Raw genomic sequence first — 18,116 nt, forward strand, 5'->3', positions numbered from 1 at the left:
AGCCAATAGTGTTATACAACAGTTACATATCAAACAATATCTGTAACTGAATTCTAAAAATTCAAGTTCTAAGAAGTAATTCCCATTATACCTTTTCATATGCCCAGGTTATTGCACTTCAAGAATAGTTAGTCTGGATGAATATTTTATGGTTTTAAATTCAAATGATCTGCTGTCATTTGAATTCTTACTTGTGTATTTCTACTGGCACACCTCTCTGAAGTTAACAAGTCTTCTGATTTAAAAAAAAATTAAAGCAAACTTTTACATTAGAATGAACGATGGTGGAGGAACCCTTTTAAGCATCAGAATTAGTATCAGAGCTAGAAATAAAATCCAGGTTGCTTAATTTCCAGTCCAGAGTTCTTGAACACAGTGGGTTGGCAACTGAAATCACAGTCACATGCATGTATACCTATAGAGAAATGTACCATGGTTTTTTTTTTAAATAAGGTTAAATTGGTGGATTTCTTAAATGATTAAGTTCAAATACAGTGTGTAATTAAAAAAAAATTACACTATTAAAAAGGAGGTTACTGAAATGGTACAGATGAACCGGTATGCAGGGCAGAAACTGAGACACAGATGTACAGGACAAACGTTTGGACACCAAGGGGGGAAAGTGGCTGGGGGGGTGGGGATGGTGGTGTGCTGAATTGGGAGATTGGGATTGACATACATACGCTAATATGTATAAAACGGATAACTAATAAGAAACTGCTGTACAAAAAAATAAAATGAAATTCAAAAAAAAGGTTACTGTGCTAACAGTTTTAGAAGACTGAAATTAATAAAAATAAAACTATTAATTGAATTTGTAAAGCTGTGCAACCCTGCTGTATTATTACACAATCATAATTTGTCATGAGTATTTAAAATATATAAAATAAAAAATAAATAAAATAAAATAAAATATATAAAATAGTTTATTAATTCAAGAAGATATTTTTAAGCATCTATTTTGTTTTTGGAAATGTACCATGTTTTAATACATCTATACTGTCTTCTTTTTTTTTTTTTTTTTTGCAGTACGCAGGCCTCTCACTGTTGTGGCCTCTCCCGTTGCGAAGCACAGGCTCCGGATGCGCAGGCTCAGCGGCCAATGGCTCATGGGCCCAGCCGCTCTGCGGCATATGGGAGCTTCCCGGACCGGGGCACAAACCCGTGTCCCCTGCATCAGCAGGCGGACCCTCAACCACTGCGCCACCAGGGAAGCCCTACTGTCTTCTTTTTAAAGAGTTATGGGAAATGATCACCACAGCAACATTATAAAAAAGTATACAGAGAAAAGCAATTATATTATTTTCTCAGGTAAATATGGTATTTATCAGCCTAAATCCATCTTAAGGAATAAAATCATTCCTTACTTTTACTTCACATTTATAGGAAAAAAACCCCTTTTTTTTGGCCACAGCCATCGGCTTGTGGGATCCTAGTTCCCTGACCAGGGGTCAAACCCAGGCCCTGCGCAGTGAAAGCGCAGAGTCCTAACCACAGGACCGCCAGGGAATTCCCTATAGGAAAATTTTATAACTCCAAAAACTCTGGCTCTTTCCCCAGATTAGGAAACATAAACAGGCAAGAACATGAAAAAGATACTCACGCTTTCCAAAAAACTTTCTGGAGTTATAAATATAGTCAATATAGCCCAAACACAAACTTCAAGTCTAACTCACCCAAAAAGATGTACTTAAATGACAGTATGTGATTTCGTAATAATGAAAAAGTAAAAGAAACAAAGATAAGATACTTGACCATGTGAAACTTATAAGTACAAAATACACAAAAATGAAGACAATTTTTAAAAACATAAGTAGAAAATATACTATATTCATGCTAATAACATGAGTAAAGCTAAAGTAAAGTGTAGTTAATCAGGTAAAGCTTCAAGTTTTAAGATTCTAGAGAAAAATGTGGATTTTGAAAAATTACTGAGCCAAGAACTTTAAGGCTAACAATCTACTTTCAAGAGTTCATACCCTAACAGTCCTCCTCAGTAAAAGAGACAAATGTTTAGTAAAGGTTACTTTTCTACCAAAACCATGCTTTTAGTACAAATACTGAAGAAAACATGGACAAAGCAAGAGATTACGTATATTTTTTATTAGAATAATGCATTTTGAAACTGCAAGCACATCTACCCTCTGAAATGTAGATAGTGTGCACCTTTACCTAATTTAAAGAGATTTCAATTTCTTTCTTATTAAGTAAGAAAAAAAGCAAGAAAAGGGCCTTGGAAGAGCCAAAATTAAGGTCAAAATTTACACTAAAGTTTATATATATGATTTATAGGAGAGATCTTCATGTCCTCATTCAGAGCAGTTACTCTTTAAGTCTATTTCTACAAATTTGGTTTCTTATAAATTTACACAAAAATTTGGTTTCTTGTATTTTAAAGTAATAGATGAGAAAGGGGAAAACTAGTGCCATAGATAGGCATGCTGATAGAAGAAGTAATGACAGAAATCTCACTAGGGATGAGAAAGAAGACCCATATAAAGCAAGGCAGTTAGGAGCACTTCAAGGAGAATATAAAGGCCTCAGCAACCTGATAACCCCCTAAAGTGGTCTTACCTTTACTTATAATAAAGGACAGCGATAAATTTAAGTATTAAAGAAGATTAAATGAGGAGCAGCAGGACCAGGAAGGGTAAAAAGGAAAAAAAAAAAAGGTTACATGATATGCTCTGTTTAAAAACAAAGAAACTGGGAGATGCAAGACGGAAGAGATATGGGAACATATGTATATGTATAACTGATTCACTTTGTTATAAAGCAGAAACTAACACACCATTGTAAAGCAATTATACCCCAATAAAGATGTTAAAATAAATAAAACCAAAACTCTCTCTAAAGCAGAAGAAAAAGAAACTTTTAATAGAAATTTAAATGAGAAAAAACTAATACTCACGGAGCTATGTCTGGTTGTGTTGCACTGGAAAGGTCAGGAGGTAGTCTTCTTGAAGGGCCTTACTAAAAAAGCCTTCCCCTCCTTGGCCCATTAATCACAGCCAAATTTCTGGTTCTTAGGCTCAAAATTTATTTTGTAAGCCCACCAAGAGTAGAATCATGTCTTAAGGGCAGAACAACGTTGATTAATGAGGCTGATGTATAATGCTAGAATGCCAATTTATTGACATACAATGAGAAGCACAATTGTTTCTGGCACTAGAAAAAAGTCTTTCAAAACGCAAGCCCACTCTCTTATGATAGGCAGACCCATGCGAAAAACCATAGCCTTACCAGAAAATATATTGGTGAGTATGGTACCAAAAAAAGGAAAATTAGATAAACAGAATTATTTCATAGCTTAAGCAGTTTTCAGTCTTTTCTTGGAGCATTAACATTCTAAGGAGGTGTCTCAGAAGCTCTCTTTGTTTTCTGTTGTTTTCTGTGCTTGAAATCTTTTTAAGATTTCTTTTGGAGGGGGAAAAAAGTTCCATTGCTAAAAGGTAAAGTAAAACTACTGTTTTACTTAAAGGAAACAGGGTGGTCTTACAAACATTAAAACTATACTCAGAACACCCCCATCTCCTGGACAAGGCTTTAGGTGGACAAAACAGATATTTACAGATATTTATTTTCTTTATTTTGTGCTTTCACTGTTGACCAAGCCTCCTTCCTATTAATACACTTAACACACTCTTTGTGGAAAAGATAATCCAGTCAATCAGTTAACAGTCTAGTCTTATAAGACTAGAACCCATTCTCTCTTTCAGACATCTTTGTGTATCTTTATTATGACCTATTAAATATTGCTTTCATTTTATCCTCTGAGATTAAATCTTATTTCCAGTTTCTTAGGTAATATTTTAATATAATCCTAAGTATTAATAGTGGTATATAAACTATTTTATAAATGTTTCCAGTCAGAATGGTTAAACTGAAATCGTTTTTTGGTGTTTTTAAAAAAGTAAAACTTGAAAGTTTGACTATTTAGTAAGACTCCATCCTTAAGGCTGTATTCAGCTGAGATGTTGTAAGGAGTTGAATAGTGTTGCCCAAAATTCATGTCTACCCAGAACCTCAGAATGTGATCTTATTTGCAAATAGGTTCTTTTTTTTTTTTTAAATTTTATTTATTTTATTTTTGGCTGTGTTGGGTCTTTGTTGCTGTGCGCGGGCTTTTCTCTAGTAGTGGCGAGCAGGGGCTACTCTTCGTTGCGGCGCTTCTCATTGCGGTGGCTTCTCTTGTTGCAGAGAAGGCTTCTCTAGGCTGTGCAACTATTGAGCACGGGCTTCAGTAGTTGCAGCACGTGGGCTCAGTAGTTGTGGCGCATGGGCTTAGTTGCTCCGCAGCATGTGGGATCTTCCTGGACCAGGGCTCAAAACTGTGTCCCCTGCATTGGAAGGCAGATTCTTAACCACTGTGCCAACAGGAAAGCCTGGAAATACGTTTTCTATAGACATAATTCATTAAGATGAGGTCATACAGGATTGGCATGGGGCCTAAGTCCAATGACTGGTGTCCTTATAAGAGACACACCAGGAAGAAGACCATGTAAAGACAGAAGCAGAGACTGGAGTTATACTGCCAAAAGCCAAAGAAAATGGAGGATTGCTGGCAACCATAAGAAGCTAGAAGAGGCAAGGAAGGATGGAGGGAAGAGCATGATTTGCTGACACCTTGACTCCAAACTTCTAGCCTCCAGAAATGTGAGAGAATAAATTTTAGTTGTGTTAAGCCACCTAGTTCACAGTAATTTTACATTGGCAGCCCTAAGAAATTAATACAGATGTTAACACAAGCTGAATTGCTTCTTTTTAGAGAAATATTTGTGGAACACCAATGCTTTAAAGGGCTTGAATTCCAGTGATCTGTTGTTACTAGGAGGGAACAAAACAGAAACCTTCCAGTTTCAAGTCTTAGAATCTTTTCACTATACCATATTCTCCTATCCATCTGTCCATCCATCCATCCATCCATCCATCCATCCATCCAATAGTTACCATATGCTTACACTGTGCCAAGGAGTGGGCAATGAACAAGTTAAATACTATCCCTTCCTTCACAGTGAACTTGTCTAGTCTCACTCAGTAGGTTGTGGAAATCCTTCCATGTTAATGCATACAGCCCTATATCAGGTATTTTTTAATAACTATATGTACGGTGTTTCACTGATTGCATGCAGATTTTAAGCAATATCTTATCGATGAAAACTTAAATTATTTCCAATTTTAAAGTATTATTGTAAACACCGAGATGAACATAATTGTACATACATCTATACCCTTGTCTGCATATCTTATTTAAATGAAAATCATAGCATGGCTTCTAGGTCTAAGGGTATGTACATTTTACTTAGTGATATGTATTGCCAAATTGCCCTCCATAAAGACTGTACCAACTGACATTTGCATCAACTGTGAGAAGAGAGCCCATTTCTCTCACTAACACTTGGTACTGGTGTTTTCATTTATGCCAATGTTATAGGTGACCAATAATATCATAGCTGTGCTTGTATTTTTGTGACTATTAGTGAGTTATAGTCATTAAGGGTACAGTCTGACTTTCTGAATTTGAATGCAGGTTCCACTGGTTCAGGTTCCTTAAATTCTTGGTGCCTCAGTTCCTCAATGGTAAAGCAAGGATAACAACAGTATCTGCCAATAGCTGGGAGAACTAAATGGGTTAATATCTATGAAGTACTTACAACCATATGGAGTTCATAGTGTTATTATTTCATATGTCATCCAATTCTCCTTTCTTTGTATGTAAATTTTCTGTTTATATTTTTATCTATCTTTATGGTGGAGTGTTCATCTCTCTTATTAATTTGTAAGAACTCTTTTTATATTCTAGATCTTATCCTTTATCTGGCATGTAGTTGGTAAATACTTTGCCCAATATGTCGCTTGTTTTTCCATCTTATTTGATTTTTCTTCCTTTTACCTCCTTTTCTGTTCTGTTCTCCTGGAGAAATTTTATTGTATAATGTTTATATACTCAGGTCTATCAATCTTATCTCTATGGCTTCACGATTTATGTGGATAAGAAAGCACTTTTCACAAAATATAGTATTTTAATTTAATGGTAAAGTGAAAGACAGCTAACATTTTTGTTTTTCTTGTTTAGGAGGAGAAACTTCTAGAAGACTTGAGGAGTAATTTCTTGGTAGAGTCTCATTAATTTAATATTCAGGGTGGGCATTACTGATAGATGTGGAAACTTATTACAATCTTTCCTCTTTAAAGAAAAAATGAAAACAATTAGTGATTTGGGACATTACTAAAAAGATTTTCTAGAGTTATAGTTCTCCACAAAGAGTGGCTACAAGTCTCCTGTTTCAGAATTTCTCTCAATCTTAAACATTTTCTCTATAAGCAAATGGGTGTCTAGATCCTATGAAATCATATATATAGATTTTACATATTATGAAGAGATTTTGGTTACTGATATCCTAGATACAAAGGATCACAACATGGAAAGACAGGCTATTAACTGAGGTACTCAACTTTCATTCATTGGCAAATGCCAAATTAGAAACGAAACTTTTTTTTTCCCCACTGGTTGTCAAATAACACTTTATTATTTTCCTTTGCAGTTCTTAACTAGCTGGGCAATCCACCACACCACTGTTGATGTCATCTAAGATGTCGTGAAGGTGGCAGCCATCAACATTGCAGCCCACAGACTAGGCGGTCCCCAGGATCTCTTTAATGGTTCCAGAGAGTTCTCTAGCTAAAGATCGATGCCACATCTGTCGGGCAATGTTGACAATCTCACCAAAAGTGATGTTTCCACTGTGCTTAATGTTTTCCTGCTTCTTTCTGTCTCTTGGCAGTTCCTTGAGGGCTCTGATGATCAGGGCAGAGGCAGAAGGTACCACCTCAATCTGGGCCTGTCGGTTCTGAATGGTCAGTTTCACTGTAATCCTCAGACCCTTCCAATCACCAGTTGCCTTGGCGATGTCATCACCAACTTTCTTTGGAGACAGACCCAGGGGGCTGATCATGGGGGAAAGGGCAAATGTGGCACCGACTTCTCCACCGGTGCACCTCAGGTACACAACTTTGATCTCATTGGGGTCGAACTTAGGTGGCATGGTGGAGGCGGCTGGCGTTGGTGTCGGATGAACCCGGATTCAGGACAACCAAAGAAAGTTGCACCTTGGCCTCCTCCGAGCCGAAAGCAAAACATTTTTAATGCATATAATTTGCTCAATTTTCCTCTCAAGGGAATTAGTTTTTCAAAGGAAATTTCATTATGTTTACCTAGGCATGCCTCATCACTCTAGTTCCTTTCAGCTCTGTTCTAATTACAATCCAAAGTTGGCATCCTTTGTGGATTTTCTTGCATGCTTTCTCCCAGGTAATTAATATGATTTAAATAAAATTGTATTTAACATAGCACCTATGGCACCATGCAGAACACCACCTCCAATTCAATATGATGCCATCATTACCTTTGGTATGATCCAACTGCTAGTTTTTAGCCCATGTTGACAACTAACAAGAACTTAATTTCCCTAAAACAGTATTAACTATTCTAGTGAAAATTAGATATTAGCTTCCTGCCTACTGAATATGAATTTTGTAATTCTACTCTATTAAAGCTAACACAATAAGAGCATTCAAGTTTATTTGGCTTAATTTGTCCTTCACATACCCATATGCATGTTGTTCATTCTTCATTATTCTGTACACCCTTTACATACATTCTTAAGGGCAAACATGAGAAGCACAGTTTTATACGTCCTACTCACAGGTTTGCATTAAAAACAAAACAACAGACTGAACTGCCCTGGAGCCTGAGGGGAGGGTGGCCTAACTGAGGCTGCTGGCTCTGGAGGGGCCCCACCAGCCGAAGCTGCGACAGTCCTGGGGACCACGGGCAAGAGGACAGACAGGAGAAGCAAGAAGAACTACAATCCTGCAGCCTGTGGAACAAACGCCACATTCACAGGAAGAGAGACAAGATGAAAAGGCAGAGGGCTATGTACCAAATCATGGAACAACATAAAACCCCAGAAAAACAACTAAATGAAGTGGAGATAGGAAACCTTCCAGAAAAAGAATTCAGAATAATGATAGTGAAGATGATCCAGGATCTCGGAAAAAGAATGGAGGCAAAGATCGAGAAGATGCAAGAAATGTTTAACAAAGACCTAGAAGAATTAAAGAACAAACAAACAGAGATGAACAGCACAATAACTGAAATGAAAAATACACTAGAAGAAATCAGTAGCAGAATAACTGAGGCAAAAGAATGCATAAGTGACCTGTAAGACGGAATGGTGGAATTCACTGCTGCAGAACAGAATAAAGAAAAAAGAATGAAAAGAAATGAAGACAGCCTAAGAGAGCTCTGAGACAACATTAAACGCAACAACATTCGTATTATAGGGGTCCCAGAAGGAGAAGAGAGAGACAAAGGACCAGAGAAAATATTTGAAGAGATTATAGTCAAAAACTTCCCTAACATGGGAAAGGAAATAGCCACCCAAGTCCACGAAGCGCAGAGAGTCCCATACAGGATAAACCCAAGGAGAAACATGCCAAGACACATAGTAATCAAATTGGCAAAAATTAAAGACAAAGAAAAATTATTGAAAACAGCAAGGGAAAAACGACAAATAACATACAAGGGAACTCCCATAAGGTTAACAGCTGATTTCTCAGCAGAAACTCTACAAGTCAGACGGGAGTGGCATGATATACTTAAATTGAGGAAAGGGAAGAACCTACAACCAAGATTACTCTATCTGGCAAGGATCTCATTCAGATTCCATGGAGAAATCAAAAGCTTTACAGACAAGCAAAAGCTAAGGGAATTCAGCACCACCAAACCAGCTCTACAACAAATGCTAAAGGAACTTCTCTAAATGGGAAACACTAGAGAAGAAAAGGACCTACAAAAACAAACCCAAAACAATTAAGAAAATGGTCACAAGAACATACATATCGATAATTACCTTAAACGTGAATGGCTTAAATCCTCCAACCAAAAGACACAGGCTCGCTGAATGGATACAAAAACAAGCCCCATATATATGCTGTCTACAAGAGACCCACTTCAGACCTAGGGACACATTCAGACTGAAAGTGAGGGCATGGAAAAAGATATTCCATGCAAATGGAAATCAAAACAAAGCTGGAGTAGCAATACTCATATCAGATAAAATAGACTTTAAAATAATGTTACAAGAGACAAGGAAGGACACTACATAATGATCGAGGGATCAATCCAAGAAGAAGATATAACAATTATAAGTATATATGCACCCAACATGGGAGCACCTCAACACATAAGGCAACTGCTAACAGCTATAAAAGAGGAAATTGACAGTAACACAATAATAGTGGGGGACTTTAACACCTCACTTACACCAATGGACAGATCACTCAAACATAAAATTAATAAGGAAACACAAGCTTTAAATGACACAATAGACCAGACAGATTTAACTGATATTTATAGGACATTCCATCCAAAAACATCAGATTACACTTTCTTCTCAAGTGCACACGGAACATTCTCCAGGAGAGATCACATCTTGGGTCACAAATTAAGCCTCAGTAAATTTAAGAAAATTGAAATCATATCAAGCATCTTTTCTGACAACAATGCTATGAGATTAGAAATCAATTACAGGGTAAAAAAAAAAGTAAAAACATAAACACATGGAGGCTAAACAGTACATTACTAAATAACTAAGAGATCACTGAAGAAATCAAAGAGGAAATCAAAAAATACTTAGAGACAAATGACAATGAAAACACGATGATCCAAAACCTATGGGAGGCAGCAAAAGCAATTCTAAGAGGGAAGTTTATAGCAATACAAGCCTACCTCAACAAACAAGAAAAATCTCAAATAAACAATTGAAACTTACACCCAAAGAAACTAGAGAAAGAAGAACAAACAAAACCCAAAGTTAGCAGAAGGAAAGAAATCATAAAGATCAGAGCAGAAATAAATGAAATAGAAACAAAGAAAACAATTGCAAAGATCAATAAAACTAAAAACTGGTTCTTTGAAAAGATAAACATAATTGATAAACCATTAGCCAGACTCATCAAGAAAAAGAGGGAGAGGACTCAAATAATAAAATTAGAAATGAAAAAGGAGAAGTTACAACATAAACCGCAGAAATACAAAGCATCCTAAGAGACTACTACAAGCAACTCTATGCCAATAAAATGGACAACCTGGAAGAAATGGGACAAATTCCTAGAAAGGTATAACCTTCCAAGAGTGAATCAGGAAGAAACAGAAAATATAAACAGACCAATCGCAAGAAATGAAATTGAAACTGTGATTTTAAATCTTCCAACAGGGCTTCCCTGGTGGCGCAGTGGTTGAGAGTCCGCCTGCCGATGCAGGGGACACGGGTTCGTGCCCTGGTCCGGGAAGATCCCGCATGCCATGAAGCGGCTGCGCCCGTGAGCCATGGCCACTGGGCCTGCGCGTCCGGAGCCTGCTGCTCCGCAACGGGATGGGCCACAGCAGTGAGAGGCCCGTGTATCACAAAAAAAAAAAAAAAAAATCTTCCAACAAACAAAAGCCCAGGACCAGATGGCTTCACAGGTGAATTCTATCAAACATTTAGAGAAGAGCTAACATCCATCCTTCTCAAACTCTTCCAAAAAACTGCACAGGAAGGGACACTCCCAAACTCATTCTATGAGGCCGCCATCACCTTGATCCCAAAACCAGACAAAGATACTACAAAAAAAGAAAATTACAGACCAATATCACTGATGAATATAGGTGGAAAAATCCTCAACAAAATACTAGCAAACAGAATCCGACAACACATTAAAACGATCATACACCATGATCAAATGGGATTTATCCCAGGGATGCAAGGATTCTTCAGTATACACAAATCAATCAATGTGATACACCATATTAACAAATTGAAGGATAAAAATCATATGATCATCTCAACAGATGCAGAAAAAGCTTTTGACAAAATTCAACACTCATTTATGATAAAAACTCTCCAGAAAGTGGGCATAGAGGGAACCTACCTCAACATAATAGAGGCCATAAAAAACAAACCCACAGCAACCATCATTCTCAATGGTGAAAAACTGAAAGCATTTCCTCTAAGATCAGGAACAAGACAAGGATGTCCGCTCTCACCACTATTATTCAACATAATTTTGGAAGTCCTAGCCATGGCAATCAGAGAAGAAAAAGAAATAAAAGGAATACAAATTGGAAAAGAAGAAGTAAAACTGTCACCATTTGCAGATGACATGATACTATACATAGAGAATCCTAAAGATGCCACCAGAAAACTACTAGAGCTAATCAATGAATTTGGTAAAGTTGCAGGATACAAAATTAATGCACAGAAACCTCTTGCATTCCTATACACTAACGAAAAATCTGAAAGAGAAATTATGGAAACACTCCCATTTACCATTGCAAGAAAAAGAATAAAATTCCTAGGAATAAACCTACCTAAGGAAACAAAAGACCTGTATGCGGAAAACTATAAGACACTGATGAAAGAAATTAAAGGTGATACAACCAGATGGAGAGATATACCATGTTGTTGGATTAGAAGAATCAATATTGTGAAAATGACTATACTACCCAAAGCAATCCACAGATTCAATGCAATCCCTATCAAATTACCAATGGCATTTTTTACAGAACTAGAACAAAAAATCTTAAAATCTGTATGGAGACACGAAAGACCCCAAATAGCCAAAGCAGTCTTGAGGGAAAAAAACAGAGCTGGAGGAATCAGACTCCTTGACTTCAGACTATACTACAAAGCTACAGTAATCAAGACAATATGGTACTGGTGCACAAAAACAGAAATACAGATCACTGGAACAGGACATAAAGCCCAGAGATAAACCCACGCACCTATGGTCAACTAATCTATTGCAAAGGAGGCAAGGATATACAATGGAGAAAAGACAGTCTCTTCAATAAATGGTGCTGGGAAAACTGGACAGCTATGTGTAAAAGAATGAAAGTAGAACACTCCCTAACACCATACACAAAATGGATTAGAGACCTAAATGTAAGACGGGACACCATAAAACCCTTAGAGGAAAACACAGGAAGAACATTCTGACATAAATCACAGCAAGATCTTTTTTGACCCACCTCCTACAGTAATGGAAATAAAAACAAAAATAAACAAATGGGACCTAATGAATGGGAAAAAATGTTTGCAAATGAATCAACGGACAAAGAATTAATCTCCAAAATATATAAACATCTCATGCAGCTCAATATTAAAAAAGCAAACAACCCAATCCAAAAATGGGCAGAAGACCTAAATAGACATTTTTGCAAGGAGGACATACAGATGGCCAAGAAGCATATGAAAAGCTGCTCAACATCACTAATTATTAGAGAAATACAAATCAAAACTACAATGACGTATCACCTCACACCAGTTAGAATGGGCATCATCAGAAAATCTACTAACAACAAATGCTGGAGAGGGTGTGGAGAAAAGAGAACCCTCTTGCACTGTTGGTGGGAATGTAAATTGATACAGCCACTATGGAGAACAGTATGGAGGTTCATTACAAAGTTAAAAATAGAATTACCATATGACCCAGTAATCCCACTACTGGGCATATACCCAGAGAAAACCATAATTCAAAAAGACACATGCACCCCAATGTTCATTGCAGCATTATTTACAATAGCCAGGTCATGGAAGCAACCTAAATGCCCATCGACAGACAAATGGATAAAGAAGATGTGGTACATATATACAATGGAATATTACTCAGCCATAAAAGGAATGAAACTGGGTCATTTGTAGAGACGTGGATGAATCTAGGGAGTGTCATACAGAGTGAAGTAAGTCAGAAAAAGAAAAACAAATATCACATATTAATGCATATATGTGGAACCTAGAAAAATCGCACAGATGAACTGGTTTGCAGGCAGAAATTGAGACACAGATGTAGAGAACAAACGTATGGACACCAAGGGCGGAAAGCAGCGGCGGGTGCTGGTGGTGGTGTGATGAATTGGGAGATTGGGATTGACATGTATACACTGAAATGTATAAAATGGATGACTAATAAGAACCTGGTGTATAAAAAAAATAAAATTCAAAAAAGAAAAAAATGTTAAAAGAAAGAAAAAAAGCTAAAAAAACAACATAAAACAGGATTATCTCCACTTAAAAGAAATTCCCAAACCAGAAATTCATCCATTTAAAATAAACTCTGATTGCACAACCACTACTATGTAGCACTTAACTAGACATAGTCCAACAGAGGTCAAGTTGGTTCTAAGTTAAAAAATCTAGCTGGAAAAGAAAAAATTTAAACAAAAGGAAACAACTGTTTTCTTTAGCTCGACAATGCAGCCTTCAAACTGTCATTAGAATTCCTTTGCTTTACTTAGATAATTCAATAAACAGACACAATGTCTATAGAATTCCAAATTTCTCAAAAGGACATTAAAGACCCCCTGGCTGTATTTCTCATTATACACTCCATGCTTTTTTGTTTGTTTGTTTTTGTTTTTGTTTTGGCTGTGTTGGGTCTTCGTTGCTGCTCGCAGGCTTTCTCTAGTTAGGGCGAGTGGGAGCTACTCTTCGTTGTGGTGCGCAGGCTTCTTATTGTGGTGGCTTTTCTGTGGAGCACACAGGCTCTAGGCGCGCGAGCTTCAATAGTTGTGGCACGTGGGCTCAGTAGTTGTGGCTCCCGGGCTCTAGAGTGCAGGCTCAGTAGTTGTGGCACATGGGCTTAGTTGCTCCCCGGCATGTGGGATCTTCCTGGACCAGGGCTGGAACCCGTGAGCCTTGCATTGGCAGGTGGATTCTTAACCACTGTGCCACCAGGGAAGCCCCAACACTCCATGCTTTTTACACATCTATCATAATGTCCATAAAATGTCCCAAGTATATCCAACTCATTTCCTAAATGGAGATTTTTATCTTATTTCTTTTGCTAAGAGAACATGATTCCCCTTCCCAATCCTCAACGCCTCATCTTGACCACTCACTCAAGATCTACTTCAAATGTCATTTCTTCCAGGAAGCCTTCCTCAACTCACCCAGCAGAATTTTAAACTGATTTCTTATCCAAATAACTATAACCGAAATAGTTGTATCTTGATGACAATATACATCTACGTAATGTTTTACAGTTGAGCTGCTTGCACAATAGTATCTCTTTCGGAAATATATGAGAATAACATCCCCAAAAGTTTTCTAAAGATAAGAGCTTACAATTGAACCATTTTCCTGTTTCTTTAAACCAATAGCTACAGCCACTCCTGAAGTTTTTGACATAAATATGAAAAAGCTCATGTTCCTAAGGAAACTATCAGAAGTCTATCTGCTAGGTGTGAACACTCACATCTGCAGATCTGATTCTTAGACTGAAAGTATGACCAAAAGTCTTTGTTAACAACAATGACAATAAAAACAAAAAGCAGGCAGTCCTTTCCTTATTAAAACATGAAAGGCTAGCCATCTCCAGTGACTGTTTTCCAGCTTTCTGCATTATTTAAGTGTTAGCAGTGGGATTATTTATGTGATGGGAATTTTAAAGAAAGTAGAGTATTCCATAAATCAGCTTATATAAGAAGTAATTTACCAATTCTCCTACTCAGGTCAAATAAAATTTAAGCCAATGGAATGTCAGAAGATCTGGGTTTTAGTTCTAATTCTTGACTACCTTGTAATGTGATCTTGGGTAAGCTGCTTAATTTCTCTGGGTCTCAGGTTCAACATCTGTAAAATGAGGGGGCTGGACTAGATGATCCCTAGGGTATGTTGCAGCTCAAAAATGGAAAGGAAGAAACGCATCTTAAATTCATTTTATTAATAGTGGAAATCAAACCATCAGCAGAGACTGATAATTTTTTCTATTTATTTACAAAGCTGATAAATAATATTCTGAAACTGACCCTAAAATGCTTAGTTGGGTTTTCAGTCAATAAATCTAGCACTTAAAGTTTAACTATCAATTTCTCTTCTCTTTACTGATATATCTTTCATCCTTAGGTCTCAAAAGTTGCCATAAAATTTCTTGTTTCTATGCAATTCATGATATAATTCATCCCACTCTGGTGTTTCAACAATTTAACGGTTCTAATTGCCTTATTATCTGCTCTGGTGCAGTAGTAAAGCCTCTGAACATTTCATTTACCTTACCAACAAGAAATCCCATATATCTCAGCCTTAAGGATATTACCTCTACCTCTTGGATGAGCAGAGGCATGAAGAACTTAAGCTCTCTGGAAAACCAATATAATCTATCACTATTTAACTGTTTGTCAATGTTTATGCCTGTCTCAACTCACATTTAATGGGGCTTTTTATTGTTATTTTCCACTATAAAATTTTGAAGACACCTAAATGTCACTAATTCCCTTCTAAGTTTAGCATGTCTATTGCAATGTTACTTAGCTGGGAGACACAGTAACATGGTACAAATGAATGCTATGGAGTTAGGCAGACTAACTCCAAATCTTAGTTCTGACCTTTGCTATTTATATGACCTTAAGCAAGTTACTTGCCTCTTTGAGGCTGTTTCCCCAAGTAAAATAGGAAGACTAACTACTCTACAATACTGTAGTGAATATAAAGTAAGTACAGTTCCTGGTCTGATGCTGCACACGTAACAAGTATTCAGTAACTGTTACTCATGTCCTTCCCGTACCAAGTGCTCCCACTTGGCTGTGATTCTGTTTGTTGAGCTGGCCAGTTTGAAAATAGATTTTAGTCACTAGCTGCTTCTATAGGAGTGTTTCCAAATGGCTGGTTGTAACCCATTAGTCAGGGTTCTAATCCATGACTCCTGAAATCAATTCAGTGGGTTTTGGTCAGCACTGTTTTAATGGAAGAGAACAGAATGGAACTGGAAATATCAGAATACATTATAAGTGCTAAAAATAGGAATACTTCATTAAACTTTTGTTCCAGTTTTATAAATGTGTGTGTGTGTACTGTGCCATGATGAAAAAAAAAGTCTATTTCTTACTCTGGGTTGGATCAAAAAAGTTTGAAGTACACTGCTCTATAGAGAAGGTCAGTTATCTTTAGTTGGATCACTTCCCTTCCCTGCCCATCTTTTCCAGGGAATGTCCTACTAAGACCAGCATTTCAGTATCTCAAAGTCAAGAAGCCCACCAGCACTACTCCCCTACAGAAAACAGTTATATATATATTCCTGAGGCTACCTACATTGTTAATAAGACCAAGAGGCAGAAGTGATATCCTTAGAAATACTTTTCTTAACTACTCATCAAATCCTTTCATATTTTGCTTCTTTTGAAACACAGTAGCAAGTAAAAGGCTCCTTGGGGGCCTTAAAAAAATAAAAATAAAAACAGATACTAAAGAAAGTTACAACCAGAAACCCAGTTATTCAAAAAAGAATTCAACATTAAAATCTAAAATGTATTCCATAACCACAACCCCTTCAGTAAAATACATTAATCTTTTGGGGAGAATATTTTATCTTTTAAAGCAGATCCAATTTTTTTCTTTCATTGTTAATTTTTTTTAAACACTTATTGTAGTTGATTTACAATGTTGTGTTAGTTTCAGGTGTACAGCAAAGTGAACCTGTTATACATATATCCACTTTTTTTTTTTCCTAAGATTCTTTTCCCATATAGGCCATTACAGAGTAGTGAGTAGAGTTCCCTGTGCTATACGGCACGTTCTTCCTAGTTATCTATTTTATATATAGTCATGTGTATATGTCAATCCCAATCTCCCAATTTATCCCTCCTTTCCCTTATCCCCTGGTAACCATAAGTTTGTTTTCTACATCCATGACTCTACTTCTGCTTTGTAAATAAGTTCATTTGTATCCAGTTTTTTAAAGATTCCACATATAAGTGATATCACATGATATTTGTCTTTCTCTGACTTACTTCACTCAGTATGATAATCTCTAGGTCCATCCATGTTGCTGCAAATGGCATTATTTTGTTCTTTTTTATGGCCGAGTAATATTCCATTGTATATATGTACCACATCTTCTTTATCTATTCCTCTGGTGATGGACATTTAGGTTGCTTCCAAGTCCTGGCTATTGTAAATAGTGCTGCAATGAACATTTGGGTGCATGTATCTTTTTGAATTATGTTTTTCTCTCTAGATATATGCCCAGGAGTGGGATTGCTGGGTCATATGGTAGCTCTATTTTCAGTTTTTTAAGGAACTTCCATACTGTTCTCCATACTGGCAGTACAATTTACATTCTTACCAACAGTGTAGGAGGGTTCCCTTTTCTCCACACCCTCTCCAGCATTTATTGTTTGTAGATTTTTTGATGATGGCCATTCTGACTGGTGTGAGGTGATACCTCATTGTAGTTTTGATCTGCATTTCTCAAATAATTAGTGATGTTGAGCATCTTTTCACATGCTTTTTGGTCATCTGTGTGTCTTCTCTATGTCTATTTAGATAATAGACATGTCTATTAGATAAGAGAAATGTCTATTTAGATCTTCTGCCCATTTTTTGATTGGGTTATCTGTTTTTCTGATATTGAGCTCATGAGCTGTTTGTATATTTTGGAGATCAATCCCTTGTTGGTTGCTTCATTTGCAAATATTTTCTCCCATTCTAAGGGTTGTCTTTTTGTTTTATGGTTTCCTTTGCTGTGCAAAAGCTTTTAAGTTTAATTAGATCCCATTTGTTTATCTTTGTTATTATTTTCATTATTCTGGGAGGTGGGTCAAAAAGATCTTGCTGCTTTTTTCCAATGGTGGGAAGGAGGTGGGCCTGGCTCCGCACGGCCTTGGGGCCAGAGCCCAGGTCCCCGCCCGCCCCAGCGCTGGCCTCCAGCCAAGCCCTGCGCCTCCGTCCTAGGTCACAGTGGCCGGAGGTGCGCCCAGGTCCGCAGGACAGGCGGGCACAGAGGTTGCTTGTGTTGGGGTGGGGGGTACGGCGAGGTTCCGGCATCTCCGCAGAGCCTTGCAGGTCCGGGCCTGGGGGCACCACAGCTTGCTATTCTCTCTGCACTTTCCTGGCTCTGAAGCCTCGAGAACACAGCTAGGCATCAGTAGTTTAATGCAGAGTTTGCCTGCTGGGAACTAGAGGCCTGCTGGGGTCTCAGTTCTTGACTGGCCCCGGAACATGAGGTTGCCAGGCATGTGATGGCAGCAGGTAGGAGTGAGCTGCTGGTGCAGTGATGAGCAGGAAAGGAAGGAC

General features: G+C 37.5%; 2 protein-coding genes across 2 annotated transcripts in view; both read right to left on the bottom strand.

Moving 5' to 3' along the window:
* Positions 1-18,116, bottom strand: part of TBCA (tubulin folding cofactor A) — a 102,119-nt gene that overhangs the window by 37,413 nt on the left and 46,590 nt on the right. The gene's annotated exons all lie outside the window — the stretch shown is intronic.
* On the bottom strand, positions 6,535-7,046 carry LOC309820898 (large ribosomal subunit protein uL11-like; the record flags this gene model as incomplete). Its single annotated transcript, XM_082651975.1, has 1 exon — positions 6,535-7,046. One exon carries the CDS (start codon positions 7,044-7,046, stop codon positions 6,636-6,638), a length of 411 nt encoding a protein of 136 aa, XP_082508101.1. The 3' UTR covers positions 6,535-6,635.

The sequence above is a fragment of the Grampus griseus genome, assembly GCF_964374135.1.
Source record: "Grampus griseus genome assembly, chromosome: 3".
Classification (NCBI taxonomy): domain Eukaryota; kingdom Metazoa; phylum Chordata; class Mammalia; order Artiodactyla; family Delphinidae; genus Grampus; species Grampus griseus.